This window comes from Protomyctophum parallelum, assembly GCF_964188405.1.
Source record: "Protomyctophum parallelum genome assembly, chromosome: 23".
NCBI lineage: Eukaryota > Metazoa > Chordata > Actinopteri > Myctophiformes > Myctophidae > Protomyctophum > Protomyctophum parallelum.
The window spans coordinates 11,660,535-11,675,883 of NC_139715.1; the positions used below are offsets into that span (position 1 = coordinate 11,660,535).

At 41.2% G+C, this 15,349-nt stretch overlaps 1 protein-coding gene across 3 annotated transcripts in view; it reads right to left on the bottom strand.

The window, feature by feature from the left end:
- sonb (SON DNA and RNA binding protein b) overlaps nucleotides 1–14,399 on the bottom strand; it is a 35,256-nt gene extending 20,857 nt beyond the window's left edge. For all 3 annotated transcript variants that reach the window (XR_014568888.1, XM_083758853.1, XM_083758854.1), the window contains exons 1-9: nucleotides 14,316–14,399; nucleotides 11,038–11,090; nucleotides 10,447–10,666; nucleotides 7,462–7,496; nucleotides 5,628–5,809; nucleotides 4,737–5,068; nucleotides 2,494–2,650; nucleotides 750–934; nucleotides 20–222 (exon numbers count right to left, since the gene is read on the bottom strand). Coding sequence is in view for 2 of the 3 variants with exons in the window: in XM_083758853.1 (XP_083614979.1) it covers nucleotides 20–222; nucleotides 750–934; nucleotides 2,494–2,650; nucleotides 4,737–5,068; nucleotides 5,628–5,809; nucleotides 7,462–7,496; nucleotides 10,447–10,666; nucleotides 11,038–11,090; nucleotides 14,316–14,398 (1,450 nt within the window). In the remaining variant the exon portion in view is untranslated. The remainder of the gene's footprint in view (nucleotides 1–19; nucleotides 223–749; nucleotides 935–2,493; nucleotides 2,651–4,736; nucleotides 5,069–5,627; nucleotides 5,810–7,461; nucleotides 7,497–10,446; nucleotides 10,667–11,037; nucleotides 11,091–14,315) is intronic.
- Between the last annotated feature and the right edge of the window lie 950 nt (nucleotides 14,400–15,349).

Consider the following 15,349-nt stretch of genomic DNA (forward strand, 5'->3'; position numbering starts at 1 on the left):
AGTGTCACAACGTGAGTACCTGCTCTCTCTTTAGTGTCCTCTGCTTTTTGTCCTTCTCTCCCCGTTTTGGAGCCATTGCTCCGTGGTGGATCCGTGCTGGCGTCTGTGTGCTCCTCTGCGCTCTCTGCTGCCTCAGACAGAGCCACCGCAGGCTGGGGAACTTTGGAGGCCGATTCAGAGGACTGAGCGGACCCCTCCGGCGCTCCCTTCTTCTCTGAGGAGCTGGTGAGAGAGCAGGACACCAAGGAGTTCAGTAAATACACAGTAAAATGTGTAAATGAATAACTTTTGTTTTGTTTTTGGATAACACAGACAAGAGGTAGGGCAAGGACAGTAGAATGAAAGCAAAAAAAAACATTCAAACAATTTTGAATAAAGTAATTGTGGTTCGGAAAGTACTGGGAGCTGATGGTAGGTGTGGGCGGCGCTCCACCTCAACAATCCATCTCCCAGGAGTCTGGTGCGGGGCGGGGACAGACACCCGCGGGACACGGACAGACACCCAGCACCTGAGCTGATTTGTAACTCTATAAGAGCAACTTGTATGTCTGTGATCCACCCTCATAGCACTGGCGAAGGTCCCAGGACCGAAACGTTTGCTAACTTTAAGTCACTAGCACAGAGCACTTCTGACTGTCTTACAAATCGAATGGTAAAACTCATGTTTGTTTTCAACCAAACGCAACTGAAGGTTTTTGTTGTGCATTCACCGTGTATTCACTATTCAATAAACGTCTTGGTGAAATTACCTCGCGGTGCTGCAGACGTCTTGGAGTGGAAATGGTTTCCATCCTCCTGCCGTCGTCAGTGCCTCAGCAGCAGTGGAGTCAGAGTGAGGAGGCGGAGATGTTCGCTCCTCTTTGACCACACACTCTTCTTTGACCACACGCTCCTCTTTGACCACATGCTCCTCTTTGACTCTGATTGTGTCAGCCTGTAAAACGGCAGAGCATCGATATATAAATTATTATTACACTATTTTCAAAAGGCAAAGTACCGCTAGACCAGCTGTCTTCAACGTTTTTCTGGACCCCTTAGCTTAGAGAAAGATGGAAGCCCCACTACATATTGTGTAAAGTTATGTTCCATATTAACCTTTTTCATATAGCTTCATAGACGATGTTTGACAGCACTATCCTCAGTGTTGTGTAAATTAAACATATTAATTATTTCTCTGCTATGTACAAATATGTTCATAACCCCCAGCTATGGGACGTTATTTTCAACGAGGCGTTGTGGGCTTGTAGAATCTGGTATTTTTGGCTAATGTTCTCCTTAGAATAGGCGCCCCTCTAGTAGTAACTCTGAGGACCCCCTGATACCCTGTTCAAGACCCCTAAATTAGACCATTAGACTCTCTCAGCAACATTCAACTGAGTGCACCCAATGTGTATGGTGAATGCAAAGCATAACATTCTCCTGCAAAGTCTCATCCTGTGCCTCCTTATTTGTCCAGCAGGTGTCGCCTGGTCTTTGCCTATCACCTCTACTTTCTATTAGAAATAAATCTAACTGAAATGTTCACTCAATTAAGAAACACACATGAGCTGCAGCCCAAGAGTAAACGCTCTGCACACCTGCCTCCAAGTCTGCGCTTCCAGCTTAAAAGCTTTGTCCAAAACCTCTGGTAGTGCAGTTTCTTAAACAATTAACACAATATTTAAAATTATGATTATTATTAGTAGCATTGTTCCTACATACTGCCAACCAGGTGAAGAAATCACCAGGGCTTTAACCTCTGCTTCTATTAAATATCCGAGACCATTGTGGTTTTATTCTTCTAAACGAGAGAGTATATCACTACTTTACTTTATAAATAAAGATTGGGGAAGCATGAGGTCAGTCCACTGCCCCCCCCAGGTTGGCAGAGGAAGTGTAGCGCCCAGGATTACATTAGATAATTGACACTGGGTGAAGAAATCTCTCTCTAGGTCGTTCTTCTACGGGCTGACGGCCTCAGCCTGGAATAAACTCCCACTGCACCTTAGACTGGCACCCTCTTTTGTGAACAAATGAATATATAATTTATCAATTTTGAGCTACACATTAAGCAGCACAGTGGTTGACATTAGTTATATATAAAAAATATATATATTATATAAAAGACCTTTAGAAGATCCCTGGCCTGACCCAGCTTGTAGATTCCATTCTATTCACAGAGAGATTGTGTGCACATCTTGTACCTGAATTTAATCCAGAATCAAGGAGCTCGTGAAACATCCGCACACTGGTTTAAAAATGTAATTTATTTTATTAAAGGCGCAAAGCTTCACCCTTTAGGTGTTAATCAGGCATATTTGCCTGATGAACACCAATAAGGTCGAAACGTTGTGGCCCTACGTCCTCCCGGTGGGGGCTCCTCTCTGGTAGGTGAGTCAGTAAGATACAGCAAGAACAGCAGCGACCACAGCAATAATGTGTGTGGGTCACTGGGGTGGAATCAATTTACTACATTGGGTAGTAAAAGTGGTAAAAAAGAACGATGACACATACGGTAGATTTGCTGGAAGGCCGGTCCTTATTGGAGCCAGAGCCTCTGTCTCTGGATCCTGAGCGCCTACGGTGAGAGGGGGACTGGGATTTGGACCCAGACCGCCTCCGCCTGGGAGACCTGGACCCACTTCTTCTGGATCTCCTGTCCGACCGCGACCTGTGGGGGAGGTACAGGGTGAGATGGTTAACACACATCTGTGCGGTTTTCTGTGAACTCTCTCCCATCCCCAAAAATGGAATTTTCTGTAAACTCTCTCCCATCGCCCAAAATTGAATTTTGGATATTTATCATGCTTAATAATTCACACCAGCAGCAGTATTATTATTTTTTTCCCACGTTCTAAGAGAGTGGCAAAGTTTGACACTGAATATGACGCGGAATGATCGACTGACTTTACCCACTGCACAAGTTGGGAAAGGTTCCTCTTTGCCGCTGCCGTTGTGTAGCTAGATAGAGCGTTAGCCAACCAGGAGCATGCTGTGCTCTGTGTAGGCCTGGACTAGATGTTGTCAAATAATTCTGAGATATATGAACTCTCTCTCTCTTTCTCTCCAAAGTTGTGTACGAATTGGGTGAGAGATATAAGGGCATTTACTTCTTGACCAGAACAGCTGTATAGATTAGATCTCCTTGTCCTGTGTTTACTGTCTCAAACCCCTCATTATAGATGACACTTGGATCAGGAGGGGGTTTGAGTCGTAATCTTTGTTGGTTTCTGCCCGTTCTTGCTTCTGGTATGTTAAGCTGTGATCACATATTTTTCTGGGAGTCAGACAGGCAGTTCCATTGCAAAATTAACTGCAACTACATTAACTGAGTACTTAAATATCTCATACTTTAATCTGAGCTGCTGTTTTAATTTGTCTCCTTGTGACTTCTGAGTAACCCCCAATACAGATTGCCTTGACAATGTACAAAAGTGACACCACTTGAGATGGACAGTGAATACTGCTTTTAAACATAGCAGTTGTAGATGTGAAATTAACGTACAACAACAAGCTGCCAGAGACTATCACTTATTGTCTGTACTTCTCCCTGCTTGTGAGCTCTCCTGCCAGGCACACCTGCTTGTTTCCACCGTGCTTCTCAACACCGGTAACACAGAATCCAACCACTAGATGGCATTGATCCAGAAACAAACTACAGCAGCGCTTGCAGTTGCACTTCTAGATCTAATTTCCAAAGTAACTTAAGGTCGAGGCTTTAGGCAGTATAGGCAGGCATGGTCAAAATATACAACTAGAAGATAAACAATCCAGCAGAACTCTTTTCATCATTTTACTTTCCTCACCGAGACCAACAACACACACGTGGATCAGCTCACATAGCCTTCATCACCAGCGTTGATCAAGATGCTAACAGGAAATCATTACAGGATGAATTGAGAGCGCACCGTTGCTACAGGTTATTGTGAGTAAATAAAGCACTAAAACATTGTGGAAGTATAAGCTCACCGCACTGTAAGTCCAATGCAGCCAAGACCTGTCACCAAACTAAAGCCAAAGTGAAATCTGACACCATGCTGGTGTGTGCTCAGCTCCGCTCTGGCTGTTGCCTGCCTGTAGCCCCGTTGAACAGCAGCTGTTATCTGACTAAAGTATTGATAATCTCGCTTATAAGCCCATGGGTGCCACACGAAAATGAACTGTAGTGGTTTTATAGGGTACACGAGAAAATAAATAGTCTAGTATTAAAAAAAAAAAAACAAACTGTGCTATCGGTGTGCAAGTAATTACTTGGTGGCGTGCCCACCCACCAGTAACAACAGACTCCTAACAAGCAAGATTATATCTAGACTGACCGGTTGCTGCTGGTGTGAATTCAGCTTTAGAGTCAAATCCTCTTTGCGTTCTTTACATTGAAAGACATGCCATTACAAACAACCTTCATTCCCCTCAAAAGTCAAATCATCATCGTTAAAAAAACAATACAGATTTTCAACACTGACCATCTTTGTACACTTCCAAAATGTCTTCACTTCAAACAATTGTGAAGTTGCTAAAATCTCAGTATATGCAATTATGCAAAGTATATACTCTCTATACTATATATATATGTTGTCTTATATGACAAATTTCCCATGTATTTAGTTTATTCAGTCAAAACAAACCCTTTAAACCCTGCTTACACAGATTTAAAGAAAATAATTAAAGAAACACAGTAATAGCAACAGCTACTGATGTTATCTCTGTGCAAGAGAAACAGTCAACCAAGTCAAGCGTGCTTTACGCAGAAAAGGCACCTGGATCTGGATCTGGACGCGGTCCGTGACCGCCTGCGGTGCCTCGACCTGGAACGGGAGCGAGTCCTGGACCGGCGACACCTCGACCGCGAGCGGGAGCGGTGGCCTCTCCTTGCCGAGCGGGAATGGGACCGCGAGCGTTGGCCTCTCCTTGCCGAGCGGGAATGGGACCGCGAGCGTTGGCCTCTCCTTGCCGAGCGGGAATGGGACCGCGAGCGTTGGCCTCTCCTTGCCGAGCGGGAATGGGACCGCGAGCGGGAGTGAGAGCGGTGCCTAGCCCGGCCGTCTCTGTCACCGCCCCCTCTTCCTCCTCCTCCCTTCTTGGAGCCATCCTGTTCAGGAACAATGACACCACGTCCATTTATACTCTCATATAATGTAGTGATGCCATATTGCTATATCCTAGTCTTCTAATTCAGTGGTTCCCAGACTTCTTAGCCTGTGACACAAAACAGGAATTAGACATTCTGCCGGGACGCAAACTAGTTCGTAAAAAATTGCAGATCTACAAGCTTACAACATGTCACGACACAATGCATTGTGATATTGTAGATTGGCTATTTTCACTATTAATTATATAATTTTTCTTTTATTTGTTCATAAAGTTACTGAACAAATCATTTAATTTTGGTTGAATTCATGAAAAGTATTGAAATAATAATAAGAATTAAAAACCAAATTTAGGAAAAAAAGAGTTAAGGGGACGAATAACAATGTGTCCATGACCCACAAATGGGTCGCGACCCAGTGTTTGTGAACCAGTGCCATAGATAATGTCATGATGACTGAGTGATGTCACAGGCTGGTCAAGTTGAGTTCCCAGCCCCACACAGTCCCCATATGGATCCCCAGACCCATGTGATTCAGTTTGTATTGTTTTGGTTTTTTTACCTGTTTAGGGATGATGTCGGGCAGGGCCTCTCGGTGCCGTGACGACGCGCCGCCGTCCTTGTGTTTCGACTCAGACTCCGAGTCCGAGTCCGACGAGCTCTTCTCGCCGTCTTTCCTCCTCTTCTTTTTCTTCTTCTTTGCCAGGGCGTGCCCCTTGTGTCGCTTGGACTTGTCATCTTGATCTGGAAGGGGGGGGACGGACGACAGCCTTTTATTTTCACTTTGTTCTTGTTTTATTTTTACTTGTGTAACGCCCGGGATGTTGTGAAAGTCCAACATCTTAACCACTAGACCAAAGGTGGAGATATGGGGGGGAGACTGGGGGAGCCACTCTGCTACACTTGGAAGGTGTAACTCTTCGCCTGAGCCCACCGCACGACAACAAACCATGTCCCAGTACAGACTACAGAGAAGTGTTTATTTTGACAGCTAATTTTGGTTTAGTCTTAGTCTTTTGAATAACACACCATTTAGTATTAGTCCTAAAAAGCTAAACAGTATCCAGGTCTGGTGAGTCGCGAGTCAATTTGTTGCGCGTGTGCTCGTTTCGTGCACACGCGCAACAAATTCACGGGACCGCACTTTCAATGTTTGAAAGGCCCTTTAGTCTTAAAGAGTTCATTTTGGTACAGCGGAACTTAAGCGTAGGGTTTGTTTGTGTTTGCAAACACAAAGTGTGCTTCTGTTTTGTTGCTAAGTCTTTCTTCCTCTTTACGGGTGCTTCTATTACTGGAGAAGGAAGTCAGCACAATATTTCTGGGCTCCCAGTAGAAAAGTTATTAGAAAACGCATGCAGGTCGCAGTCACAAACAATGGCAGCTGTTGTACTGATTAACCACTGACTGTCCTCTGTTTTTGTGTACAACAACGTACAACATTTTCTACTTGGAGCTGAGCAGATGTCCCTTCCTTGTCCCGCGTACTTATTGCAGTTCAGCACCTGTACATTTGTGTTGGAATGTGCGTGGTTCCCTTTGGACTCTGCTTCCGATTTCTAGCTGCTATAACCTCCTCAATACACAGCAAAACACTGTTTACTGTTAGCTGGTGGTACTCTGTGCTTAACCCATTCAGGACTGACGTCGAAATAAAAAAAAAAGTCTTCTAAAATAATATATATATATTCAAAGATTTGTGCCACATTTTCACGATTTTTCAAAAATAGCAGGCCTGTAGATGTGCTATTTTTCAATAGCTAAATTATAACATAATGTTTAAAACACCAAAAGGGGTTCCCGCCTAAAATGGGTTAATGTCTCGAGCCACATTGTTTTAGTTGATTCCCCTGCACTTCCTAACACTTCCAGTCCACCGTATGCTAGCTAGAAATGAAGACATTAAAGGACCACTTTTCAACCCATCTTCAGTAGGTCCTCACAAATAATCATGAAAACACAGCGCAATCTTTTGTGTGTCTCATAGGACTGGGCAGTTCAGAAACCGTCTTCCAGTGACATCATCGATGGGGAATACAAGCTAATAGAAACAGCAGGCTTACTAGTCCTGAAAAGTTGCAATGCGAAAATGGAAGCCATCGTTCTCACAATAATGAAAATCTAAACATTTTTGTAAAAAAAGTCTTGTTTAAAAAAAGGTCTGCCTAATGATGATGTCACTGGAAGACGGTTTCTAAACTGCCCACAGCCCTCCTATGAGACACAGACTGAGTAGAAAAAAATCATGCCATTTTATCATGATTATTAGTGAGGACCTATTATATGAAGATAGGTTGAAAAGTGGTGAAGTGGTCCTTTAAGTCAAATGAAGGAGAAAGAGAAAAGAGCACAGAAGGAGAAGAGAGAGAGAGTCAGAGATACAGTGAAAGCCTCCTTACCTTGTTCCTCCTTCACTTGCCCTAGCTTGTCCGCACTGTAAAGCAAAGAAAACCACAAGACATCAGTCGGGTTTGACACGTTTCTTCAATTTCTGAAATTGTACATAATTTAAAATTAGGCATGAAAAATAGAAAATATGAAAAAGCTACTACTGTGGAAGGGTTATCCTATGTTAATTTACTTTATTGACCCTATAAACAATGTCATATCGCTATGGTTTTGCCCACTCAATTCATAATTAACGTTCCAATTTTGGAGCTCTGGCTCATGGACAAAGAGCCGGTTCAACCCTGGTGGAAAAAGGGCCGTAGTGTTTTGAGCTTGCTACTTTTGATGCTTGTGTATGACGCCGTAGTGTGATTGTGAGAGGGAGGATGACTGATTTAAGCAGTCACACATGGCCTGAGTCAAACTAGAACTGGACTCAGAGCTGGGTGTGGCTGCGCAGTGCGCACCTGTTGTGCATGGACTTGATCAAGGCACAACAGGTTAAATCAGTCATCTCCACAAACATTGAGGAGAGAGCCTCTGTCCGGACAGTGGAGAGCCATCTGCTCTCCTGTGTAAACTGACAGTGGCTGCGGTTACATGAGGGCTTTTTCATTCAGAATGAAAACTTCTGAATTAATTAATTCAGAAGTAAGTTTTTTGCTGCGTGTTTACATGGGAAATGGTCATTCCGAATGAGTGTTTACATGGACAATACTTTTAAATCCCATTATTTCATTCCACATCAGGATTGGGGCTGGGAAGGCTTCTGATTGGATAGGGGGTGGGGCGGATATGTTTACGTCCAGTGGTGGAAAGTAAATAAGTACATTTACTTTAGTACTCTACTAAAGTAAAAAATTGAGGTATTTCTACTTTACTTGAGTATTTCCAATACTTTTACTTCTACTCCACTACATTTCAGGTAAAACAAAATAATAATAATAATAATATTAATATTAATAAAACACTTTTATGCCATATTACTTTATATTTGATGTATCCTGTAGCCCATGTCTAGTTTCTTATAATTAATCGCAAAACAAGAGCATAATATGGCCATACCAATTACATGGAAACAAGCATGGACAGAAAGACCGGAATGAACTTAAATCCGAATGAGTGTTTACATGAGTCCACAATTGTTTCAATAGGATTTAAAAATGGAATAAACCGGTCAGTTACATCAGATCTAAGTTTAAATCAGATTGGCCATTTTCATTCCAATTTACATGACAACTTTTAATAGGATTTAACTTTTATTCTGAATGAAAAGGGGATTTAACTGTCCATGTAAACGTAGCCATTGTGAATTTGTGAGGCTTTCAAATTGTTATGCCCTGGCTTAAGAGGAATAACTTGAGAACTACTGCCTTTGTCGTGTCCTTCCTGGCCCTGGGTAGTGACTACACTGTCACAGTGATCAAGCAGAAAGCTTCTGAAAACTGTCAGGATGTTAATACAGACATGCTTTTCTTACATATAGATTCGACATACTAACCGAAAACACTGAGAGGGCATTTTTTTTGTGTGTGTGTGTGTGTGTCTTACTTAAACTGGTTACTTCCTGTTGAGTCAAGTTCACAAACCACCACATCACTGGTGGTTAAAAAACCAGTAGCACCATGGTTTTGCATGTGCGGTTGTCAACAGGATGCAAGCCTGTTGTTCACTTCAAACTTCCTCAAACTCAATAAAAACCTTATTGGTTCTAAATCCACACTCACCAAGCAACCCAGTTTCACCCTCACCAACTCCTCGGTTTCCCCTTCCCCTCAGGTTAAAGGGTAAGACCACTTTTTTGGAGGTTTGGGTTGTTTTCTTACCTTATTATAGTCAAACTAGTCCAGTCCAGGAGTTATTTCGCTCCATTGTGCAGTTTTATAGAAAATATTTATAAAAATACCAGCCCAATGAGCCCATTGACTTACATCGTAAGTCAGCTCATTTTAGATACCTACAAGTACGGAACTATGCTCGCTAATCTATGCCCAAAGTCACTCTTTTAGCACATGAACGAACGCAACAAAAGCTGATTCTGACAGTTTATGACATCAGGAAAACTCATGCGGTTTTATTTTCGTGTTTTAACGTATATTTATAAAGGTACTATTTTGTTTGGAGAGACACTGAAGCTGCAATGCGGTCTTCCGTTTCCGGTTTCATTTGTAAACAAGGAAGCACGCTGGCTGCCTGTGTTGTACGCTGAGAGCACCCAATCCATCTGCAGTCGAGCAGTACCCCCGACACAGACACCCACGGCAAGCAGTCATAAGTTTGTAGGCTGGACTAGTTTGACCATAATAAGGTAAGAAAACAACCCAAACCTCCAAAAAGTGGTCTTACCCTTTAAGAGTCTGAGTACCCTGAAATGCGCCTTATAATTAAAACATATTATTATTATTAAAGCACAGTTGGATATTTCACGTCGCGCAGCAGTGATTTTTTGTATTTTTTTTTTTATAATAATGAGGGATAAAACATATGTGTGATCTTGCTGTATGTTAAAATTCTAAAAATAAAAAAGTCCTTCTCTAGCTGTAGCTCTGAGCAGGGAGGAAGTGTTTATCGGCCAATTTTCAAGACTGAAAATTATTTTTTGCAAATCTGCAGTGATCTCATTAAATGACCCCTATGAAATCCTCAGGACTGAAATCAATCCCCAGGACTGAGAACTTTAAGCCCTGTAGACGGAAGTCCATTTGGGACAAAACTCTGTGGACACATTTCCGACATTATGAAAGACAGATGTAAACAAAAACAAAAATTATTGTCGACCGATCAAAATAAGCATAGGAGATAAACCCGCCGTGCACGGTCGGACCTGAGGTGCATGGAGTTATTATCTGCCTCTACCACTGGTTATTAATGGTTATAGCATCATCAGAATTCTGTAAAAAGAAACGGCTACTCCGGAATTCTCCTTTAAGAATGAATTCCAGGTTTTCTTCCGTGGTGGAAAGCCTGTCGACACGAGGTTATGTCATACGTCTCACCTGGACGGACGCTTGGCCCCTCCTCCGTCCGACTCCGCCCCAGACTCTGTGCTGCTCTCCTCCTCATCCCCGTCCTCGTCCCCGGTCCCCTTCTTCCTCTTTTTCTTCTTCTTCCTCTTCTTGCTTTTGTGTTTCTTGTGCTTCTTGTGTTTCTGCTGTGTTTCCTCACCGGCTGCCTCTCCTTCCCGGGCGCGTGGCTCGGAGATGCCTCTCGGCAGGGCTGTCACGATCACAAATTTAAGTTGGCGATTAACGTCACACAAACAGTTGCGATAAACGATTTAACTGCGTTTTTGGCATTAAACATTGGAACTTTGAATCAAAAATAAATTTCAGATTGCCTTTAAGGCTTCGTAATAAAGAATTGCACAGGGTAGATATGACAAGTAACTTAAATATATGAAGAAATTACTGACATTAAATTGTATACATATATAATATATTTACAAAAAAAAGTAATAGCGGAGATCTACAAGATCTGTGTAGATCTGCCATTTCTGCTTTTTTATATTTTGACAATTATGCTAAATGAATTGTGATTATCTCAAATAATTGCATTAGAAGATTATGTAATAATTGTGACAGGCCTACCTCCCCGTGCTACCTCCCCATCATCTCCTCTGGGCTTGGGTTCTTCAGCGGGCCTGAAGGGATTGAGAGAAAACCCAAAATTAGTTCATTATTAACCCATTTTGACCTGAGATCAGATTTAAAAAAATGTCTTCTACATCCTGACAGTTTTCTGAAAAAGCTATGTTTCTATGTCAGTGGTTCTTCGATTTTTCAAAAATAGCAGACCTACAAGCTCGTAGCGCGCCACTGGGTGGCGCGCTACGAGCTTGTAGATCTGCTAACACCAAAAGGGGTTCCCGGACAAAATGGGTTTTAATGAACAACTTTACATCTTCGTTTTGTATCGTAATATAGAACATAGAACAGAAAGTTTTTTTATTTTTAAATTAACCACTGGAACCCTAGCATCCCTATTCTGAAGGCAACATTAGCCAAAAATCGCAGATCTACAAGCTCGTAGATTGGCTATTTTCGGCAAAGAGGTTTGGAGTAGATGGACAAAAGAGAAGACCACGTACAGCATTAACGTCCAGTATTGAGGCTTAAGTGGTAAATTAACGTGAATCCAACATATTCATAATCATAGAAACGATCATGTGTAAACAAACAAACACTGACAGTGCTGTCAAACAAGTCTATGAAAAAAAAGGTCTAATTTGTAACACAATGTTATACAATTTGTAGTGGGGGTCCCGCTCTGCTTCATATCTCTTTCTCAGCTATGGGGTCCTTAATTCTGAGCAGTCTCAAAATCTGGCAACAAATAAAGAAGTATAGTAAACTACCAGACCCATCCATATACACTCCAATATACAATAACCATGCATTTCCTCCATCCCTCTCAGATGTGTCTTTCAACAATTGGAGACTCAAAGGTACTTTACAAGACCTGTACATTGACAACCATTTTGCCTCATTTATACAGTTAAAAAATAAGTTTTCTCTCCCCACAACCCACTTTTTTAGATACCTACAAGTACGGAACTATGCTCGCCAATCTATGCCCAATTTTGAGTTTCTCCCTGAAGACAATTTATTGTACAAACATTTATTGTGTCCACCTGGGTCAAAACAATTACTTTCTAAAGTGATAAATACACTCTCTGAACAAATCAACTCTGATACACATTCTTTGAAAAATGCTTTGGAGGAAGAACTAGGTTTGCAGATTGGGGATGATGTCTGGGAGGAGGGTCTTTGTAGAATTCGGTCTTGTTCTGTTAACACTCGACATCAATTAATACAATTTAAAGTTATGCATAGACTCCATTACTCAAAAACTAAATTACACAGGATATTCCCAATTACATCCCCACTATGTGATCGTTGCGGAATAGCAGAAGGTACCCTGACCCACCTCTTCTGGACATGCCCAAAATGGTATACATTTTGGTGTGATATATTCAAATATATTCAGATGTGTATAGAACCTGACCCAGAGACCGCACTTTTTTGTTCTTCTCAAATACTGTCAAATCACAATGTCTCTGTACAAAATACAATGATGTATGGTATGGTAATTGCAAAAATAAAGTCATTCTAAGACTCTGGAAATCGGAAAAAGTACCTCATTTCAAGACCTGGTTAACAGAACTTACTTGTATATTACATATGGAGAAAATTCGCTATGACATGGTGGACAACTCAAATAAGTTTGATGTTATATGGCAGCCATTTCTAGATCACCTTGCGCAAATGTCACATTGAACCTCAGCATTTAGTTTATGTCCTCCACTCTACACAATCTAGCAGTGTAACGTAATGTAATGTAATGACTCATTTAGAATGAAATCATTTTTTTGTCTTGTCTTTTTTATTTTGTATCCGTCTGTCTTATTTTGAAAAAGCTTAATAAAAATATTAAAACACAGCTATGGGGTCCTTGGTCTGACAAACGTTGAAGACCATTGCCCTGTTATAGAAGCTGGGACTGTCAACAATACAATTAATAATAACCAATGGTTGGTGTGAGTGAGAGTGAGAGTGAGAGTGAGAGAGAGAGAGAGAGAGAGAGAGAGAGAGAGAGAGGGAGAGAGAGAGAGACTTTGTCAATAGACACGGTATGCCCAGAGAATTCAAATTCCTTTTCTGTGGTTCATCAAACTTTATATGAGGAGACATGGTGAGCTGACATATTGTCTTTTTCAATCTCTGGTTCCTGGATTTTTAACATGTTATTTTTTACTATTCATGTTGATTATTAAAAATGTCGAGACCAGTAGGTCACCTCCAGAACCACACATGCAATACATAGACAGATAAACAAAGTAAAACCCTGAGTTCATTTAGAAACTGCAATCCGGAAAATATTTAACCAATATGGTGTATGCAAAGGCTGCTTCTGAACTGCCCACAGCCCTCCTGTGAGACACAGACTGAGTAGAAAACATTTGTGCCATTTTACCATGATTATTAGTGAGGACCTATTATATGAAGATAGGTTGGAAAGTGGCCCTTTAAGAGTGTCTGCTAAATGTCTAAATTATAATCTCTAAAGCAGTTGAAGTATTATGATGACTACTGTATGCACTATGCAAGTACTGTAATGCCTGGAGATCACCAGGACAAGGAGCATTGCCTCTTATATTAGCAGTAGATTAGTTTGGTCTACTGTGCAGGAGACTGAGTTGATTCACTGATGAATTGATTTAATACGTTATTAACAGTTTGCAAAAGAAAAAGCACTGGGGGGTAAAGTTCAACAGTGAAAACACCAATCTACAGCAAGAGGGCGTGTGTTTCTGTAGGTAAACACTTAAACAGCACTACACCACTCACTTCTGGGAAATTATTGGTGAAATTTTTATTTGTTGTTTAGTTTTGTTGTGTAAACACAGAGCAAAGGTACCCACTACTATGCATTTAAGTTTAAGTAAAATGCAACCAAATGGACACTTGCGTGGACATTTGGTTCCATTTGTACAACACTCAGTAGTTTAGAGTGCAGCCTTTTGTTAAAAAGAACATGCAGTTCACTTCAGTAGCTATGGTGGCCATTATTGTTCATGATTCACTGTATTTGGTTATGATACCTAAAACATACACATACTGATAGTTCCTACGATGTTTTCAAAACACCGATACATATTAGAGTATTATTATTAGTGGTGTATTTTGGGACACGCACAGAGCAACCCTACGTTGATCATTGTTAGCATTGTTAGCATGTCGGCTAACGTTGTGTAAAGATGTCTCGACGCATTCTGAAATGACTAAATACTAATTAAAGGCTTTGGAAAAAATAAACGTTATGAACTGGCATACATATAGAAGTGTTTCATATTGCGTCAACGCACCCATTATCGCCATGCTGGTCCTCAATTTCTCTTATTTTATTCAAAATAAAATCCTGGAAGATGTGTTCTATGTTGGCCGCCATGTTTGTGTCATTGTGTGTAACTAGGATACAGACCCGTGTTGCTCCACATACCTGCTTGCTTGGTTCCATGCTAACTCTGGTTCCTAGTAGTTAACAGTAGGTTCCTAATACTTCCTTCCCTGGATATGGGTTTACCACATAGTTATAAGGTTTACCAGTGGTGTAAAAACTTTTTACATTTGAGTACTTTTTACTCAACATTACTCAAATGTTTTATCAATAGTGCAATGTAGAAATACTCTGGTTACAAAGTAGAAGCCTAGAATTTATAATTTACTTGAGTATAAGTAGGTTACAAAAGTATTGTTATAAAATTCAAACTGTAAAGTAGGCCTACCAAAAGTGTAAAGTACTCATTGTGCAGAATGTCCCGTTTCACAAGTTTCCGAATGTATAAAAATCTACAAGCTCACAATGTTTTGCATCGTGGCACAATGTGAGCTTGAGCTTGTACAGATCGGCTATTTTCAAATGGACGGAATGTGTATAGCTATAGTTTTGATAGCTTATTGATGCATATGTTATTATTACAGATGTAGCAGAGTGGCTCTCAGCCTCAGCCTGATGGCTTCAAATATCTCCCCCGGTCCACAGAGATATTGGTCTAGTGGTTAAGATATTGGACTTTCATGTGGGAGACTTGAGTTTGAAACCAGGGTGCCATTATGACCTGGATTTGGTGTTCCCGTGGGAGGAGGTCAAAATGGGGGTGAGTGTAGCAGTGTGGCCTCAAAAGTCTAATATCTCCCCTGGTCCATAGGGAATCGGGATATCTCTTTGGTCTAGTCTCTAGTGGTTAAGATGTTGGACTTTCACGTGGGTGACCTGATTTCAAATCCCCGGTCTGACACAGACACTCAAAATTTGCAGGCAATTTATGGTAATAGCCTACATGTTACAGGTAATTTATGGTAGGGATTATTTACTCCCATCAATAAGGTAACAAATACC